We start from the raw sequence: 19501 nt of genomic DNA on the forward strand, positions 1-19501 counted from the left end.
CAAGCTCTCCAGTATTTAGCTTAAGTGATCATCCTTCAAGCTTGAGTCTAGACAGTGATTATGTTCAGTCAATTCTTTGGTCGACTTCATCACAGCCAAGCTTCATCCTGTTCTTACCTTACTTCCACCCATAGGTACTTTAAAGAAGGGGGTCACTGTGTTGATTTTTATTTCCGCCCTACTATTTCCTTTATTTTCACAGAAACGGGTTTGTAGTCTTCCAAGTCCTGCCCAGCTGATTTTAGTTAAGCTAGCATAGCTTAATGACGAACCAGAATGCAAAATCAAGAGTTAGCGAAACGTTAATGGTAGCTGAACCTTGACTTCAAGCTTCAAAGGTCACAGTTGATTTATTTTTCAATATCAAGTTTCCATGAGAGGTTATGTCATAGCAACAAACCACTTCATGGTTCTGGAGCTAATGGTGATGGAATAGGGGGGAGTAAGTAAATTGCAAAGTCTCAGGTCTTGACCAAAAATGAGCTGCACACTTGCAACATCTTCATACAAATGAACAAAATTAACATTTCTTCCGTGTTTTCACCTACCCATCTTTGGGTTGTGGAGGTGAGACCCACGCAGACACGGAGAGAATGTGAAAACTCCACAAGGAAAGTGATCCGGGGTCGGGATTGAACCCGGGTCCGAGGTGCCGTGAGGCAGCAGTGCTAACCATTATGCTATCATGCCGCCCTAATTTGTTGTTCTTAGGAAAGATTTGGAGGGAATTTGATTGAATTGTTCAAAATCAAATAGAGAGACCATTCGCATGTGTGAGGAGTAGAGAATCAGAGAACGCAGCTTTTAAGTGGCGGGCCAAAGAATCAATGGCTGCATGAGAAAACATCTTAGGCGGGATTCTCCGACCCCGCGCCGGGTGGAGAGTCGCGGCGGGCTGCGTGAATCGCGCAACGCCGCCCTGACGCAAGAGCGGCGAATCGCCGCCATTGGGGCCAGCGCGGCGCAATTCTCCAGCCCAGCCCATTCTAACCTGCTCTGAGCCGGCGGGAACTTGGCATTGAAGGGTCCGGGGCGGCCGGTGGGGGGAGGGGAGGTCCAACCCCGGGGGGGGGGGGGGGGGGGGGGGCTCCGATGTGGCCTGGCCCGTGATCGGGACCCACGAATCAGCGGGCTGGCCTCGCTGTTTCCCGGTCTCCTTTAGTCCGTGCCGGCCCCTGTACTCCTGCGCCATGTTGGGCCAGACAAGGGAGACACCTCGCAAGCGGGGAAATCGTGCCAGTGGGACTGCGCATATGCGGGTTCGCACCAGACCCACTGCGCATGTGCACATCCCCCGCCGCCCATTCCACGGCCGGATCAGCAGCTGGAGCGGCGTGAATCGCTCCAACGCCGCCAGAATTGCTGAACCTGGGGCCGTGTTGACGCCGTCAGGAAACGCGACGGCGTTTCCGACGGCATCAACACTTTGCCTCAGGATCAGAGAATCCCGCCCCGTATTCTGCAGCAAGTGGTTAGGGTCTAGAATGCACTGTCTGAGAGGGTGGTTGGGCAGATTCAATTCTTGCTTTCAAAAGAATTTGATAAGCATCAGAAGATTAAAAAGTATGGAGGACTACAGAGTAAGAATGGGGAATGCCATTAGCTAATTGCTCTTGCAAGGAGCCGGTGCAGACTCGACAAATCAAATGGCCTCCTTGTGTTGAAACCATTCTATAATTCATCAGTTAATGTTGACTATTCTTCTTACTTTATTTAAGAAAGTCAAAAATATTATGTACAAGAAAGGACACCTTGACGTATTGAAGGCAATCCTCCAGCAGAACATTTATAATGTTCTTGTTGTATCGAGGCTAGACTCTCAGGGATGTTGACCTTGCTCAACTTAAACAATTGTGATCTGCAAATGATTGCAGTCACAATAAGTAAATGAGTGCCAGCATTCATGATGGGAATACAATTGGTGAAGAGAAGCCCAGTGCTGATAAAGCATGATCACTATGAAATGTAGATACTTGGCTACCTTGTATAATTCTTCTCACTTGTTAATGATGCTACTGATGTCAGGAAATGTTTAGCACAGGGTTAAATCGCTGGCTTTGAAAGCAGACCAAGGCAGGCCAGCAGCACGTTCAACTCCCGTAACAGCCTCCCCGAACAGGTGCCGGAATGTGGCGACTAGGGGCTTTTCACAATAACTTCATTTGAAGCCTACTTGTGACAATAAACGATTTTCAATTAATTTCATTCTTCAATAAGCAGCTTCGGGTGTATGAAATATCACATAATTTCAAGTTACATATCAATAATTGAAGTGGACTAACCGATCAACCCCAACCACTCATCTGTTCAAAGTATTTGAGATATCTTAAGCACCTGGGTGGGAGGTCTTGTGGCGCAGTGGATAGCATCCCTGTCTCTGAGCCAAAGTCACTGAGCTCAAGTCCCACTCCAAGACTTGATGGCCAAGGAAGGTGCGGCCATTACATGGCCGAACAGTTGAGTATCAGCTTGTAAATCTTACCAACACATACCAATGATAGATGATAAAGAGTGGGGGAGATTCCTAGTTAGCCATGTGATGGAAAGAAATTGGGGCCTCTACCATCACAATCAATTGCTCCAAACTACAACATATGTAAAAGTGTGTGGTTCAATAGTAACTTGGACTCTGAAAATACACAATGGGCACGATTTTCGCAAAAGGGAACAAAATCCCTGAGCAAGCCCATTTAGTTGCATGTTTCCTGGTACTCGCAGTGCCGAGAAACACATGCCAATTCTACGCGACTCGCTTTGAATAAGGAGCCGAAACAGGGAATGCGTGTCCGAGGCTGCATATAGCACCCGTCTTTTACAAGGGGGTGCTCTGCTCGCCGGAACTCTCCGTCGTAGCAAGAGATTGGGGCACCATTTTTAAATGCCGTCCCGATCTCAGAGGCCCACAATAAAATCCCCGACCCCCCCCCATCCCGAACGCAACATGGGAGGGTTCCCTGGCTCCCCCCAACACCCACGGTGGACAACTCTAGCTCGATCACGCCTGTGTGCAACAAATGCTGGCTTGGCACCTTGGCAGTGCCATGTGGCACTGCCAGGGTGGCACTTCCAGGCTACCCAAGTGGCACCAGCAATGCCAGGGCACCACCCTGCCCACAGGGCATGCAGCAGGGGGCCTCCGATCCCCTTGGAGACCCCAATGAGTGCCATTCCATTTGGGCCTCATTTGTAGGACCAGAACCAAACAGCGCTCGCCCGAGGTCCCCAAGGCGAAGGGATTGAATCCCACAGCCTCAGGTACCTTTGGAATCTGCCCCCTCCTCCCACCAAAACCCATGACTTTCCAGTCTGTCAAAAATCTAAATCCACCTTGAATAAATTCAATGTCGCTGTAAAATGCAGCAGACTAATTACCCTTTGAGAAAAGAAAATTCTCATATCAGGTCGGAGACCCTGAATTTTTAAACTAGTTCCCTAGTTCTAGAGATCCACAAGGGAAAACATTCTCTCAAAAATCACCCTGACAAGTCCCTTCAGGATCTTATGTCTCAATAAGATCACCTCTCATTCTTTAAACTCCAATGGGTGTGGGCCTAACCTATCAAACGTTTGCTCATAAGGTAACTCCTTCATCCCAGGAGTCAGTCAATGAACCATCTCTGAATTGCCTCTAATGCAAGTATATTCTTTAGGAGATCAAAATTGCATAGTATTCCAGTCGTGGCCTCACCTAAGGCTCTAGCTTTACTCTATTTCCCTTTGCAATAAATGACATTCCATTTGACCTACTGAGGGTGAAGGAAAAGTGTGTGACTTGCCTGATTGGCCACTACCAGATTTGAAATGGGTCAAAATTTGTGCCATTTTAAGTCAACCCCAGCAGTGAGCTCTGAAATAGCTCCATCCAGGGTGAAGCGAATGAGATGTAATACCGACAGTTCCACATTCCAAAGAAAAAGGGGAAGGTGGACCATTCTCATTCCAACAAAAAAACTCAACGCCCAATTCCCTGGGGAAAAATGTCTGTCGTTGCTAAGGAAGTGGGGGGGCTATGTACTTCCGATGTTCTGCTATTGGCTGGTGGCCGGTGAGGGGGCGGGGGAGCGGGTGATTGACAGGATCCCCCCTCCCCCTCTGGCTGCTGCCTCGGAGCCAGCAGCAGCTGCACGGTCTGTTGGAGAATGATGCCGGGTAAGGGAGCAGTAAAGAGCTGCTGCAGATTGTGGACAAAGTATCTTCCAGGCAATGAGAATGATGGCGCGTAGCTTATTTCTTTTTATATCTTGATATGTCTGTCTTTCTCTATTACAGGGTTTGGAGGCAATGCAAACGAAATGCAGTGGTGTTTCTCCCAGGTTAAAGGAACTATTGACGAGGATGTGTCAGAAGGTAAACCTTTCTTCTCTCTCTTCCGTCCTCCCCGACCCAGAATAAATCTAAAATGTAATGTAATTACAGTCACAACTTCCCTGACAGTGCTGGTTGAAACAGGGGAGCGTTTGTGTGAGCTGATTTCCTCAGTGCCATGTAGAGCTCTAACCTTTTTGAATGGCAGCTTTGCATCCAAATTAGAAATTCCGCTATCCTTCACCGCACCCCATAAAATAATGACTTTCTTTTATTTGTATTCAGATTTTACAGTTGTAGCACAGATGAGTAAGTGCTACTGTGACTAATTGTTTGTTTACAAATGTCATTGGTTGCAGAAAGCAAAAGGGTTTAATGCTGTAAAAAAATAGGAAGTGAACATGTGTCTAACTGTCAACACCAAACTCCCTTGACAGGATCCCTTGAACCTGCTCAGTGATAGGTTGTAAGAGCAAATACGGTACTTAGTGCAGACAGCTACTGGTTATGTTTGTTCATATACTGATGTGTGTATTGTATGCTGACTGAACTCTCGGCTGTATGATAATAAACTGTTGACCTGAACTGTTAACCTGAGGGATAATGTGTGGTTTTGGCTTGTAGGCATTTATGTACACGTTGTAGATTCTTGCTGTAAATTCGGGGGCAAGAATAGAGGGATTTTGATTTGCAGACTACAAAATCTGAGAGTTTTGGCGGTAACTGTGGTTTGATTATAATGCCTCAGACCATTACTGCATCTGCTACAACATGAGGGGTGGTAGGTTTTTTTTGTACTATGGTGGTTTAATGTGCCATGGTGACTGTGCATATTGGGGTAAGAATAAATTATTTCCCAAGTTATTTGTAGGCTCCACTCCAGCCTATAGTTTGTGGTGCTAGCCTTGTCTGTTCTATTATACAACTAAAATGTTAGTTATAATTGTGCACTTATTCCAAGAACGCTCGATGGGCTGTATGGGCAACTCCTACTCATATTTCATAAATTCTTATGTTCTTATTTTTACTGCCTTTGAAGATTTTCTTAGACTGGGACCGTGCTGGTGATGCCTGTGTGCCTGCCTGCATAATCTTACCTGAGACAGTCAATTAAGTGGTCACCTCTAGAAGTAATTAAGAGTGGCAGGTGGAACAGGCACCTGCCTGACCAAGTGGGAGGACCCCCAATGATGTCCTGTGACAGGCCCACTGGAGAGTTGGATTGCTGCTGCAGCAGGCAGGAGAACTTTTGGTGCTTCAAGATGGAGGTGCATTGAGAAGATGCAAAATTATTAAAATTGTGACCACATCTGTCTGGACATCATTGTGAAGGGGTCCCACTTTGAAGCCTTGTGGCAGAAGTGGTTCTGGAGTGGGAGGGTAAATAAAGGAGGGCTCATTGACTGACCATGGCCTTCAGCTAGGAGACTGCCTTCAGGGACCCTGCCCTCCAGTCTTCGTACAAGGCATGGAATGTATCTGCTACTGGCAAGATCCTGGTGACATCCTCATTCTGGTCCCAAGTGATCAGTTAACTGCAGTGGGAAGAAGTAGGTGTGTAGTCAGGTAATGTTGTTTAAGCCGGAAGTCAAAATGGTGACCGAGATAAGTACTTTGAAGCTGGGCTCACGGACCAAACATGTTGGAGGTGGCGAGCAGAAAGCAGTGGCCCCAATTAGAATAGGGCAGAATGCACAATTGGTTACTCACTGTTGCCTGGGGGATAGCTGCTTCTGTTGACCTCTGGTCTATGGCAAGATGAGTTGATGACAGGAACTTGTTGACCCATTAACCCATCGGCAATCTTTTGGATTTTCCTCCATGGGTCTCCTAAGAGTCATTACTGGAGCAAAACGCCCCGTAGCAACTCCAAGCAACAATGAAAGAAGGTGGTGACCAAGAGGTGAGTTTTAAAGAGGCATCTGAAAAGCGGAGCGAGAAGGCACAGGCAAGAGAGTGCTTCAGAGTTGGGGCCAAGATGGTTAATGGCTTTGTCTAATTCTGGAATGGGGAGGCATGTGAAAAAGAGGAATGTGATCAAAAATGGAAGGTGCAAGTTGACGGAAGGGGTGGAAGAGGGAGTGGGATTTGGTGAGGCTATGGATAGGTTTGTAGAGAACAATAGGATTTTAAATTTGGTTGGTGGGTGATGGAGAAGCAGGGGAGGTTAGTCTGGCCCAGAGTTAATGGTACTTTGTGGGGTCTGGTCTGTTGGATGAGTTACACGTATCCAGGATACAGTTCAGGAGACTGCAAGATGAATGTTTTGACGTATAAATCCACGTATAGTCTTTTCCCCACCAGTGGGATGAAGTAGGTGTGTAGACAGACAATATTGTCAAAGTCAGCAGTCTAGATGGTGACTGAGATGTGTTTTGAAGCTGGGTTTGGGGACCAAACATGACTGAGGCGGCGAGCAGTAAGCAATGACACTAACTGGAATAGTGCAGAATAAAGCATTTAATTCCCCACCTCCTGCTGTTACCAGACTTCTGAACGGCCCTCTTATGGACTGGTCTGACCGCTTCACACATCTTCTCTACTGAGTGGCGCTCTACTCCTGTATGCTTCACCCGATGCCTGTGTCTATGTATTTACATTGTGTATTTTATGTTTACCCTATGTTTTTTCTTTTTGTGTATGGAATGATCTGTCTGAACTGTACGCAGAACAATACTTTTCACACTACCTCTGTACATGTAACAATAAACACATCCAATCCAATGTTGGTGCTGTAACACAGTTCAGCACACTTGGATTTTATTCACTAATTAAAAAAATATACTTAGTCTTCCGTCTGGTGAGGAAAGAAGACTGCAATTTCAAAGATACTGCCAAATTTTGATAGCTTCAGAGAGGGTGGTTGTGAAATTTGTGAAACAAGAGATTTAATCAAATTCGTTGAGTTTTAGCATTTTCTTGACCTAGTTGTATGAAACAAAGATATGACTTTCGTTTATATAGCAGCTTTCACAACTTCAGGATGTTTGAAAGCGCAGGAAAAGTGGCACTCAATTGAGCATAGCAAGATCCCATGAACAGCAAGGTGACAATGACCACTTAATCTGGTCTAATGAACTTGGCTGAGGGATAAATATTGGCTAGAAGATCCTGGATAGCTTGTCTGTTGTTCTCTGAAATAGGATATTTTATTTCTTATCTGAGAGGACAGATGGACCTTAATTTCATCCAAAAAACAGCACCTCCAACAGTGCAGCACTCCCTAGGTATCTCACCAGAGTGTCAGTTCACATTTGTGCTGTAGCCTTGGGATTTGAACCATAGTTTATGGAAATAATATTATGCTTTAAACCAAATGAGACTTGACGCACTAACCCTACTTATTGCTGTTGTTTCATTTGTGCTGGTTTTTTTGTAGCTGCTTCATTGTCCAGTCAGAACAGATTACATGCTGACGTTTTAGTAACCTTTTGGGCTCACAGAAGATCATATTTTTCTTAATTTATTCAAAGAATGATCTGACATTGAAGTGCGTGTTGGCTAGAAAGGTGCCTACTAGTAGGGATGACTACGTTTTGCTATACCAGCACTGACTCCGTACAATGCTTGTCTCAGCAATCAGCAAAGCCATCAATTCCTGGAGAATCATCAGGAATGAAATCAAAGACAGTGCCAAGGATTGCACATTTGAAGCTTTTACTTTTTAGGAGAGAGTTAGCTCAGAGTAGATGTTGTTTGTAAACTAAAATGAACAAAACTTGACTGGTCTGGCACCAATCTTATAATAGTGTACTCAGATGTGTTTCCAGAAAGGCACACCTGCATTTTAAAAATAAAATACATGATGGACCATTTTATGTACTTCCTGATCAATGGCATCAGAGTTGAACGTTCACCAGGTTTGTATCTTGTGGGTTCTCGGAGAAATTTAAGGGAAGGTTGTTGAAATGATGGCCTGATTTCCTGGTTGTTAACTCAATTGTCTCCTGTCATTGTTAGGAGGCAGCAACTATTACCATGAATTGGCCTGAGTGGCAGATGGGCTACAGTCTGGTTTCTGAGTGGGCTGGCTGGGAACTTCGAATTTCTTTGGAGAATAAAAAAACAGTTTTTTTGGTAGCACGGTAGTTAGCACCATTGCTTCACAGTGCCAGTGTCCCAGGTTTGATTCCCGGCTTGGGTCACTGTCTGTGCGGAGTCTGCACGTTCTCTCCGTGTCTGCCTGGGTATCCTCCGGGTGCTCCGGTTTCCTCCCACAAGTCCTGAAAGATGTGCTGTTAGGTGAATTGGACATTCTGAATTCTCCCTCTGTGTACCCGAACAGACGCCGGAATGTGGCGACTCCAGGCTTTTCACAGTAACTTCATTGCAGTGTTAATGTAAGCCTACTTGTGACAATAAAGATTATTATTATTATAAAAACAGAAGTTCTTAAAAAAAAAAAAAAGAACTTCAGTTCTTTTTTAATTCATTCATGGAATGTGGGCTTCACTGGCTAGGCCAGCGTTTAGTGATCATCCCTGATTGCCCTTGAAGGTGGTGAGCTGCCTTCTTGGACTGCTGCTGTCCATGTGGCATAGGTACACTCATGGCGGTGTTAAGGAGGGAGTTCCAGGTTTTTTACACACCGATTGTGAAGGAACAGTGGTTTATTGCCAAGACAGTGAGTGGCTTGGAGGGGAACCTTCCGGTGGTGGTATTGCCATGTATCTGCAACCTTTGTCCTTCTAGGTGGTAGTGAGTTTGGAAGGCACTGTCTAAGGAGCCTTGATGAGTTCCCGCAGTGCATCTTGTTAATGGTGCTGACTGCTGCTACTGTGCGTCGGTGGTGGAGGGAGTTAATGTTTGTGGAAGGGATGCCAATCAAGTTGGGTGCTTTGTCCTGGGTGGTGTCAAGCTTGAATGTTGCCAGGCAGAAGGAGAGTATTCCATCAAACTCCTTAGATAGTGGACAGAATTTGGGAAGTCAGGAGGTGAGTACTTGCCAGAGGATTCTTAACCTCTTACCTGCTGTGTAGCCACAGTATTTATATGGCTAGTCCAATTGAGTGTCTGGTCAATTGTAACCTTCAGGATGTTGAAAGTAGGGGATTCAGTGATGGTAAAGCCATTGAATGTCAAGGGCTGGTGGTTAGATTGTCTTGTTGGAAATTATCATTGCCTGGCACTTGTGTGGCCTGAATGTTACTTGCCACGTGCCAGCCCAAGCCTAGATATTGTCCAGGTCTTGCTGCATTTGGGGATGGACTGCTTCAGTATTTGACAAGTCGCAAATGGTGCTGAACATCGTGCGATCATCAGCAAATATCCCCACTTCTCTACTTTATGTTAGATGGAAGGTCATTGATGAAGCAGCTGAAAATGGTTGGGCCTAGGACACTACCCAGAGCAACTCCTGCAGTGATGTCCTCGAGTGGAGATTACTGACCTACCACAACCACCTTCCTTTGTGCTGGATATGGCTCAATCAACGGAGCGTTTTCCCCATGATTCCCATTGACTCCAGTTTTGCTATGGCTCCTTGATGCGACACTCGGTCAAAGGTGGCCTTGGATGTCAAAGGCAGTCACTCTTACCTCTCCTCTGGAGTTCAGCTCTTTTTTCCATGTTTAAACAAAAGCTGTAAGGAGGTCAGGAGCTGGGTGACCCTGGCAGAATCTAAACTGAGCATCGGTGAGCAGGTTATTGCTAAGCAGGTGTCACTTGAGTACACTGTTGATGATCCCTTCCATTACTTTATTAATGATTGAGAGTCGAATGATGGGGCAGTAACTGGCTGGGTTGTACTTTTCCTGATTTTTGTGTACAGGACATACCTGGCATGTTTGGCAGCTTTTGTGGAGAGAGATGTTATGTTTCGAGTGCAAAATTACTCTTCTTCCAGATCCTTGAAATCATCTATTTTTAAATAATCTTCCTTACGTTTACCATGCGTTATCATATGTTATCTGGGAGTTTCCACCATCAGTGACGTGAACTCCCACAATAGCAGCCACATCCACACCCACTGTTGTAATATCCAAGATAGGAAGTGCTTGAAATATTCACGTTTTACCAGAACGTAATGCTTTTTCGAATGTTCTTTGATTCCCAGTATTAATGTGTTTTACTTTAAATATATAGCCGAAGGGAATATGTGTAAGCCAGTTGCTAAAAGAGTGTTGAAAATGGTTTAAAAAATGATCTAATTTACAAAACCTACAGGCTTTGTGTAGTTTTTAATTTATGTACCTTGTCATCTCTGTCTTTCGAGCTAGTGTATGATATACATGTATGATGATCTTCTCATCTAGATTTGGACTTGGCCAAAAAATAGCACTTCTAATGACACTGGTGAACTTACAGTATCCTTGGTGGAGGAGAAGGTCAGAGTTTTTTTTTAAAAAAATTTATTCTCCTTTTTCACATTTTCTCCCACATTTACATCCATCAACAATAAACAATAATCAGCAAGATATGTCAGTCCCCATAATAACAACGATCCCATCTACCCACCAACCCCCAAACCTCAACCCGCATGTTTACATAAACAAATGGCAAAAAGGAATCAGGGATTACCCGTAGTCACCCTTAATCTTACACAGCTTCCCCCCCCCCCCGCAGGTCTCCAGCTCTTCCTGTCCACTGCCTCTTGTAAAACTTCTCCTCCCAATCTCAGTTCCTTCCCCCCAACTTTCCACCCCGGCTAGACCACTCGGACCCTGTTTTGCCAGGCTCCGATGGCCGCAGCCCCTCCCCCCACCTCACTCCCGTTCACTGGCCGGCTTAAACCGGCCAGCGTGGAGGTCCCCGCCCGAGTCCCTTTCCCACTTGCCCGGCCCTAGGAAAGCCCAAAGATCCCCTTTTAGCACACAAACCCCGCATATCCACCTACACCCCAAAGAACTCTCATTTCGAGTGAAAGTCCCGTCCCTTCCCTTGTCCAAATAGATACCACATTGGCTCCTTTAGTCTCTACACCCGCGCGCAGTGATACAAAGAAGAAGAAAATACAGTCATGAGGTTACATCGGCACATGGCCATTCCTCAATTTGTCAGTTCTGCCACAGTCCTTCTGCTTTCGCAAACTCCTCCGCTGCTTCCGCCGTTCCAAAATAAAAGTCCCTGAGCTTGTAAGTCACCCTCAGCTTCGCTGGATATACAATGCCGCACTGCACCTTGCTAATGTACAGTGCCCTCTTCACCCAGTTGAAGGCAGCCCGCCTCCTTGCCAGCTCCACCGTAAAGTCCTGGTATACACGTATACCCGCTCCAGCCCACTGCACCACCCGCTTCTGCTTGGCCGAGCTCAGGACCTTCTCCTTCACCCTGTACCTACAGAAGCACAGAGTCACTGCCCTTGGCGGCTCACTTGCCTCTGGTATAGGCCTCCACAACCAATGAGCCCGATCCAGTTCATATCGGGAGGGATCCTCCCACTCCCCCAATAATTTTGCCAGCATCGCGGCAAAGTACTCAGTCGGCTTCGGTCCTTCAACTCCTTCGGGCAGCCCCACAATCCTCAAATTCTGTCGCCTGGATCTGTTTTTCAGGTCTTCCATTTTTCCTCGCAGATCCTTGTTAGTATCCATCACCTTCCGCATCTCTTTTCCCATCAAGGCAAGTTGATCACCGTGCTGCAATAACGTCTCCTTCACTTCCTTCAGCGCCTCCCCTTGCTCTCGCACCTCCGCCACTGCGCTCGCCACCTCCGTCCTCACCGGGGAAACCGCCTCCTCCACCAGCACACTCTAAACCTCCCTCATCTCCTTCCTCACCGTCTCCATGCATTTTTCAATCTGCGCCAACTGCTTTTCAAATTCCGCCGCCATCACCTTAGTTATTTCTTCAGCCGTAAGCAGTGCGGCCTTCCCTGGTGCTCCAGCCTCCATTTATCCTGGTGACCCCGCGGTGACCTTTCCACTCCACGACGGACCTCCAGCTGTTTTTTTTTGTTTTTTTCAGCCGTTTTCTTGCTCACCCTCGACATTTTTCTTTGTTCCTTTTTTCCTCCTGTGTCTTCACTGTGCCTCCTCCGTGCCTTCTCCCTTCTTCTGCCGCCTCCGCGGACCCTGGGACCGGGCTTAAAGCCCCAAAAATGCCGTTGCCGACCGAGAGCCCTCCATTGTGCGGCCGCCTCGGGAAGGTCAGATTTATGGGAAGGAATCAATGCAGTACAAGAGTGGGAGAGGGAGTTGGCAGTGTGGTTAAGAGGTGAAATGTGTATGTCAATGCGTGTGGTGCATTGTACACCTAAAATAAATCGCATGATACGCCTTCCAAGTAAGATTGCTGCCAATACCATGGAAATGTATTTGCTTTTAAAACTGATTTTTTTTTTCTCACTCTCTTGGAGTAATGGTGTGTGCTGAATTTTCAATAAAACAAACTGGAAAAAATGAACAAAGAGTACTGAAAATTGAGTCTCGGGTTGTCACCCACTGTGTTATAACTGGGAGTACATAATATAAAACTCTGTGCGTGATACTTCAGTGTCCTAGGATGACTCATACATAGGCGATTAAAATATTTGATTTGAGTAGGCTAGATTGCTAGAATATGTTATGGAGCAGTTTTACTCCTGCACAGATAATATAATTTTCTCTTCAACGCTTGTTTAACTGATGTGTTAAAGCTCCACATGAGAAATATACCTTCTTTAAGGAATGATGTGGAGATGCCGGCGTTGGACTGGGGTGAGCACAGTAAGAAGTCTTACAACATCAGGTTAAAGTCCAACAGGTTTGTTTCAAATCACTAGCTTTCGGTTCATTCACCTGTGGAAGGAGCAGTGCTCCAAAAGCTAGTGTTTGAAACAAACCTGTTGGACTTTAACCTGATGTTGTAAGACTTCTTACTGTTCTTTAATGAAGATTTGAATGAAATTGCCTTGTATTAAACCTCATTAAAAATTGTATTTCTTGCTTTGAATAAACCTCGTGTTGCCTTGTTGTATTCCCAGTTTCCTTCGCCCACTATTGTGGTCATGCCATTGGCTGTATAGGTCCTAAGCTCTGGAATGATTGTTAACCCTCTCTGCACCCCCCCCCCCCCCCCCTTCCCCATTACAACGCTCCATAACATGTATATTTTTGACCAAGCCTTTGGTCATCTGGCCTAATGTCATCTTTTTAAACTTTTTAATCAATACTTTATTTTGTCTGTTTATGTGAAGTCCTTTGGGATGTTCCACTGTATTAAAATGGTGAAATGCAAGTTGTTCTTGTTTGGCAACATTTAATGAAGGCGAAAGAGGTCCCTGCTGGCTGGCGAGCTAGTGAGAGGTCCAAGATACTTCCTTTCGGGGAGCCCCCTGCCAAAAGAGTGCCGAGGCACTTAACTGGGCAGTGCAAGTCCTGCAATCACCCTCCCCGCCAAGAGATGCTGGCCAACCAGAGACAGGCATTGTGCATTGCTCTGCAGTGGGAGCTGCCTGCAAAACACCCACCTGAGGCCCAGGGTCAATGAGGGACCCAGGACACAGGCGAGTGATGGCAGAATGGGTTTTATAGAGTGCGAATAGGCAAGAAGGACAGGTGCTGAGCCTACCTGCCATGGATGTGATCAGGGTAGAGGTGGGAAGACAATGGGCTCACAGCTGCCACTCTACTGTCCAACCTAAATGCCCTCCCACCACCAAGCTCACCTTGGGGCAGGGCATTCAATTCTGCCTCTTGTTGTGATTTGTTTTGGAGGTTTACTGTTTGTGGGGGAGATGGTGTAGTAGCGGTAATGTCACTGGGCTAGTAATCTGATGGCCCAGGGTAATACTCTGGGAATCATGGCTTCAAATCCTACCATGGCAGCTGGCGGAATTCAAATCTGGTTAATAAATCAGGAAGTGAAAGCTGATCTCGGTAATGGTGACCATATACCCATCTGGTTCACTAATGCCTCTAAGGGAAGGACATATGCAATCCTTACCTGCTGTGGCCGACCTGCTGTGACTCCAGACCCACAACAATGTGGTTGATTCTAACTGCCAAATGAAATGGTCTCACAAGCCACTCAGTGCAAAGGCAATTAGAGATAGGCCTTACCTTGACAATGAACCCCTATCCCATGAAAAGAATAAAGAAAAATTACTAAACCTTTTGACTGTGCACAACCTGTTTACTTTAAAGCTAAACATTACTTTGTGAAGTAATCTTTTATATGATTTTTTGCCATCCTTTACAAAGAAGGGACATGGATCTGTACTTGAAAAGGAACATGCAGGGCAAGAGAAAAGAGGAAGCGGGAAGGACTAGGTGGATAGCTGTTTGAAAGAACTGCACAGGCATGATGGGCTGAATGGCCTTAATTCAACTATGCACATTTTTATGTAGGGAAGTAACAGAAGGTGCTGTCATTAAGTAACAGGAGCAGCATGTCTTACATTAGTTCACAGTTCTTTTGCTGAAGTAGGATTTAATTGACTCATTTAATTGCTTTAAAATAAACTTTTAAGTTGTGTGGTGAAACACTGCCACTGATGCAATGGAAAAATACAGTTGGAAACACAAGTGCACAAGAGTGGTCATCGAGCAATCCGTTGGTTGCTGAAGATGCGACTTGGATGCCTTGATGGAGCTGGGGACATCCTTCAACCAATGTACTGTCAATTTTTAAATTTTGTAGTGTGCGGCATATTCGCTTAGGTGTGCCAGCCCTTTAAATTTTCTTTGGGTGGGAGCGCACATACGGTAACGTAAGCTTCTTGTGCGCAATCTGTGTGGGAACTCGAGCCTTGTGAAGTTGAGAGTGGCATTGGCCTTAACTATTCACCATATTTAGCAATGAATTAAGATGATGGGATAGAAAGTTACGTATCTAAATATGCCAATGGCACAAAGATAGGCGGTATTGTAGGTAGTATAGATGAAATGCAAAAGATAGAGAGATATTGATGGATTCGGTGAAGGGTGTCAAGGTCTTTGAAGAAAATGAAGATTTAAGAATTGAAGAAAATTAAGGTTAAAGAAGTTTTGGATAAAATAAAGTAAAAAAACTGAATAAAAGGTGAACTGTTAAGAATACAGCTGTCTGGAGGGTTTTTGATATGCAAATTTGCTTAGCAGCAGGGGACATTGCTTACTAAGTGTCTGGAGGGGATGGATTTAAGCTGTTAAAACTGTAGAAGATGGAAGGATATAAGAATACAATTCACACTTGGATAGATGTACACCTTTTACCCTCAAATACCACAACATTTCGGTGGGGAAGGACTGAAAAATCCATCTTGAGGGGAGCCACCAAATGTGCGACCACTCACTCCATGGCTTCACCGGAAGTCCCGTTTATATTTCTTTTATTTTGTCTTTATCATTTTTGATCCTTGGATTGTCAATGGAGACATGCCTTTCAAAGTTGAGCAGAGTAAGGAACTCTGTGTCAAAATAGTACACTGTGTTATAAAATTTTTGTATTTTGGGCAGCAGACTTTATGGTATCCAAGAGATTGGAGAGGTCTGTTTCGATTGCTTGGCTGGTGGCCTATGGATTGGCCAGGACAATATTCTGCCGGGGAACTGACAGCAATTGGTTCCTGTCAGATGGGGGTTTTCAGAAAGAACCCAGGATAAGCCACTCATGGTTCAAGCAGCTCTACCTCTCTGCTCTGCTGTCTACTGTCTGTAGGCAGAAATGTCCAGGCCCAGAAAGAAGAATCTCTCTCTCTCTCTACTAATGCTGGCTGCCTTCTATTTCTGTGAGTCTACAGTAAAAAACATTTCAAGCTGAAAGAAAAGATAACATCCAACTGAAAGCCTAGACTGAAGAAGAAACTAACTGGAAGACGTCCAACTGAAACAAATGGTGTGATTCAGTGGCTTTGTTGCACTCGAGCGAGAGGGTGACGAGGCCAAAAATTAGAATCCCACTGGGCGCCAACTGTTTGTGATGCAACTGGCTCGCTCTCGTAGGCGAAATCGGGATCCCGCCGTAGCGTGGTGAGAAACTGATATTCACCACTGAAGCACTTATTTCCATACAATTAATGTGAGACGCCACATATCCAATGGCCTCCAGTGATCCAGCAGTCTCCCCAACAAGTGGCCACGTGGACGCCGATTAGTACCCCTTTTAACAACATGAACCTGGCGGAACAGCTGCTGCGGCGACCTGAGAAGGTGAGTAGCCATACTCGCTCACGGGCAAAGAGCCTGGGGACACTGGGCTTGCCTCTGGCTGTGCGGCTGACGACTATTGCGAATAGGGAATTGGCAATCGTAGTTAAGTGAGCATTTCACACACTCCAATTGTATTCCCGTGGGTGGGTGGGCCATCTGGAATGTGGGGGTTATTGCCTAGCATCCCAATCACACCGTGCTGCCTGGACACTGTGCCTGCACATTGCTGGAGCAACACCACACATGCAGCAGCCAAGATCCAAACACCCAGGGGCTAGCGCCATGTCCGCGGCTGAAGGATGGATGAGTGCAACAGTGAGGGGACCAGCGCCTGTTCGGTAACGTTATGTTCTGGTGTCATGGGGTACAGGGTCTGGGTCCGATGAGCAGGGACCCCACTGTGGCTGAGTGTGCGTGGGTAAGGCGTGCCGGGTATTTGGGGGGAGGGGGCAGCAATGGGGGAATGGAAGGTCCCAGGATGGAAGACACCGCTTTGTGACAATCTCACACTCTCATCCAAATCCTTACAGATATTGAACGGTATGGATGATATTTTTGACCTTGCGGAACATGCCCTAGTGGTGCTGCTGGCAGGCTGGGAGACCAGGTGCTGGAGATGGCGGCGCAGCAGCGTCGACAGAGGGCAGCGTCGACAGAGGCTTGAGATTGGGCCCATGTGCAGGGCCCTGCCCCACACCCAGTGGACCCAGCCGCCCATCAGACCAGGGTGAGACCCAGAGAGGCGGAGGCCGGCGACAGCCCAGGGCGTGCATGCGTCGCCAGTCTTTCGAGCAAATGTGGGCAGCACGTTAGCATAGTGGTTAACACTGTGGCTTCACAGCACCAGGGTCCCAGGCTTGATTCCCGGCTGGTTCACTGTCTGTGTGGAGTCTGCACGTTCTTCCCGTATCTGCGTGGGTTTCCTCCGGGTGCTCCGGTTTCCTCCCACAGTCCAAAGACGTGCAGGTTAGGTAGATTGGCCATGATAAATTGCCCTTAGTGTCCAAAAAGGTTAGGGGGGTTTATTGGGTTCGGGGAATAGGGGGGTTTATTGGGTTCGGGGAATAGGGTGGAAGTGTGAACTTAAGTGGGTCGGTGCAGACATCTATGGGCCGAATGGCCTCCTTCTGCACTGTATGTTCAAATGACGGACAGTGCTTGCCACAGGACCACCTCTACAAGCAGACGGTGTGACACCTATGCCATGTCCTCGTGGATTTGTACCACGTTGGGAGGGGGGGGGGGGGGGGGGGGGCACTTAGGACCCTGCTAATGACGCAGACTGATGCGGAGCCCCAATACTACAAGGCCCATGTGGCCACTCGGGTTGTCATTGAGCGATGCATCGGACAGTTCAAGATGCGGTTCGGATGCCTCCCGTGGTACCCTGCAGTGCACCCCGCGTAGGGTCGCCCGCTTTGTGGTGGTCTGCTGTGTCTTCCACAATCTGGCACAGCAGCGAAGCAACGTGGTGGAGGATGAGGAACATGCGGCCATCTTTGAAGAGGAGCGCCGGACCAGCAGAGGCAGGAGAACGAACCAGGGGAGGGATTGGAGGACCAGCCTGAGATTTTAGGACAATGGCAGCAGTGAGGTTCCGGCGGGCCGGCCAGACAGGCCCTCATCCTCGCCCGCTTCACATGGGACGTGGCCTAGTCTGTCATCACTTCCCCCGCCCCCCATTTCCCACTCTTCCAGGGTCCGTGTTACCTGATGTGCATCTGCAACTGCGTGTTCCTCACCAGAATGTGCCCCAGAAGCCTGACCGCTATCATTGTCCACTGAGGTGTGTGTCTCTGCGCTGTTGGAGGGTGAGGATGACAGCTATGCTGTGAATATGGTGGTATCCTTGGAGCTCTCCTCTGAGGTGTTCCCATGGGAGGCAATGGGGGGTACCACCGCGGATGGGCCTGCGGGAGAATGGACATGTGGTCAGTGGGAGGGATCGGTCAATCTGAATGTCAGCAACAACTCGTATGTGACAGTCCATCTGTGTGGGGCCCGGTGAATCCTCACCTGTGCCGTGCGCTGACCACCGCCGACCTCCTTGTTGGTGTCTGCTCTGTCCTCTGCATGGTATTACGCATTGGGGGCGGGGGGGGGGGGGTGTTGCCAACTGAACCATGGGATTGCCAACTCAACCATGCGGTCCAGTGTCGGTTGTTGACATTCTTGCGGCACTGGGTGCCAGTCCTACTCGTGACGTTGTCTGAGCTGACGGTGGCTGCTGCCACTTCCTCACAGGTGCCAGTGGCTGCCCTGTGGTTTACCCTCCGAGTCCCGCGGGGGAGCAGGACATCCCTCCTGGCCTCGACCGCCTCTTGGAGCCTTCCCAGGTCTGCATCTCCAAATCGTGGGGCCGGTCGTCTCGGTGCCGTAGCAGCTGAGTGGGTTTGGCTGTGCAAGAGCAGTTTCTGTGCTGCTCTACCATGTTAGTGCGGCGAATTGGCTGGCGCGCATTGATTTGCGACATGAAGGCTAGGGGCATCTTTAACTGGACCAATTGACATTGGATTGCGGTGAAGGTCTTGCTGGGCCGAGCGGCGTGTAGCTCGCGGCAGTTCCCGCTCGTGACCGCACTAACGTGTGTGTGTGTGTGTGTGTGTGTGTGTTCGCAATGAGGGTCTTGTAAAGTAGGGTTCACATCAGGTTGGGAGCTTTCTTGTACTTTTAGGACGCTGGTTCTGAGGCGAACTGGAACAGGTTATGAACTCCAGCTGCCTGGTGTCTCGTAGCTTGCTTCCAAATCCAGCCTTTTTGTGTCCACTTTTAAAATATATACTTAGTTTGAACTTCAGAATGTGACATTCAGGGACTGAATCACCTTTGTGACTCCGCAGGTACTGAAGCAGCCTGTGCCCATTTGGAGCAAGACCTGGACAATATTCAGGCTCGCCAGTGGCAAGTAACATTTGCGGCACAAGTGCCAGACAATCACCCATCTCCAACAAGAGAGAATCTAACATTGAGTGGCATTACCATCGCTGAATCCCCAACATCCAGGGCGCCACCACTGACCAGTAACTGCACTTCACCATGTACCCATTCACAGGCATTCACTACCAGTGCAAAGAGGCAGCAGTGTGTGCCATCTACAAGATGCACTACAGCAACTCACCAAGATGCGTTCGACAGCACATTCCAAA

At 47.4% G+C, this 19501-nt stretch overlaps 1 protein-coding gene across 1 annotated transcript in view; it reads left to right on the forward strand.

The window, feature by feature from the left end:
• Positions 1–4109: 4109 nt before the first annotated feature.
• The window catches only part of LOC140426748 (serine/threonine-protein phosphatase 2A 55 kDa regulatory subunit B beta isoform), an 892336-nt gene continuing 876944 nt past the window's right edge, over positions 4110–19501 (forward strand). The window contains exons 1-2 of the mRNA XM_072511886.1: positions 4110–4149; positions 4270–4347. Of these exons, the coding sequence (XP_072367987.1) occupies positions 4140–4149; positions 4270–4347 (88 nt within the window). The 5' untranslated portion in view covers positions 4110–4139. The remainder of the gene's footprint in view (positions 4150–4269; positions 4348–19501) is intronic.

This window comes from Scyliorhinus torazame, chromosome 7, assembly GCF_047496885.1.
Source record: "Scyliorhinus torazame isolate Kashiwa2021f chromosome 7, sScyTor2.1, whole genome shotgun sequence".
NCBI classification, from domain to species: Eukaryota; Metazoa; Chordata; class Chondrichthyes; order Carcharhiniformes; family Scyliorhinidae; genus Scyliorhinus; species Scyliorhinus torazame.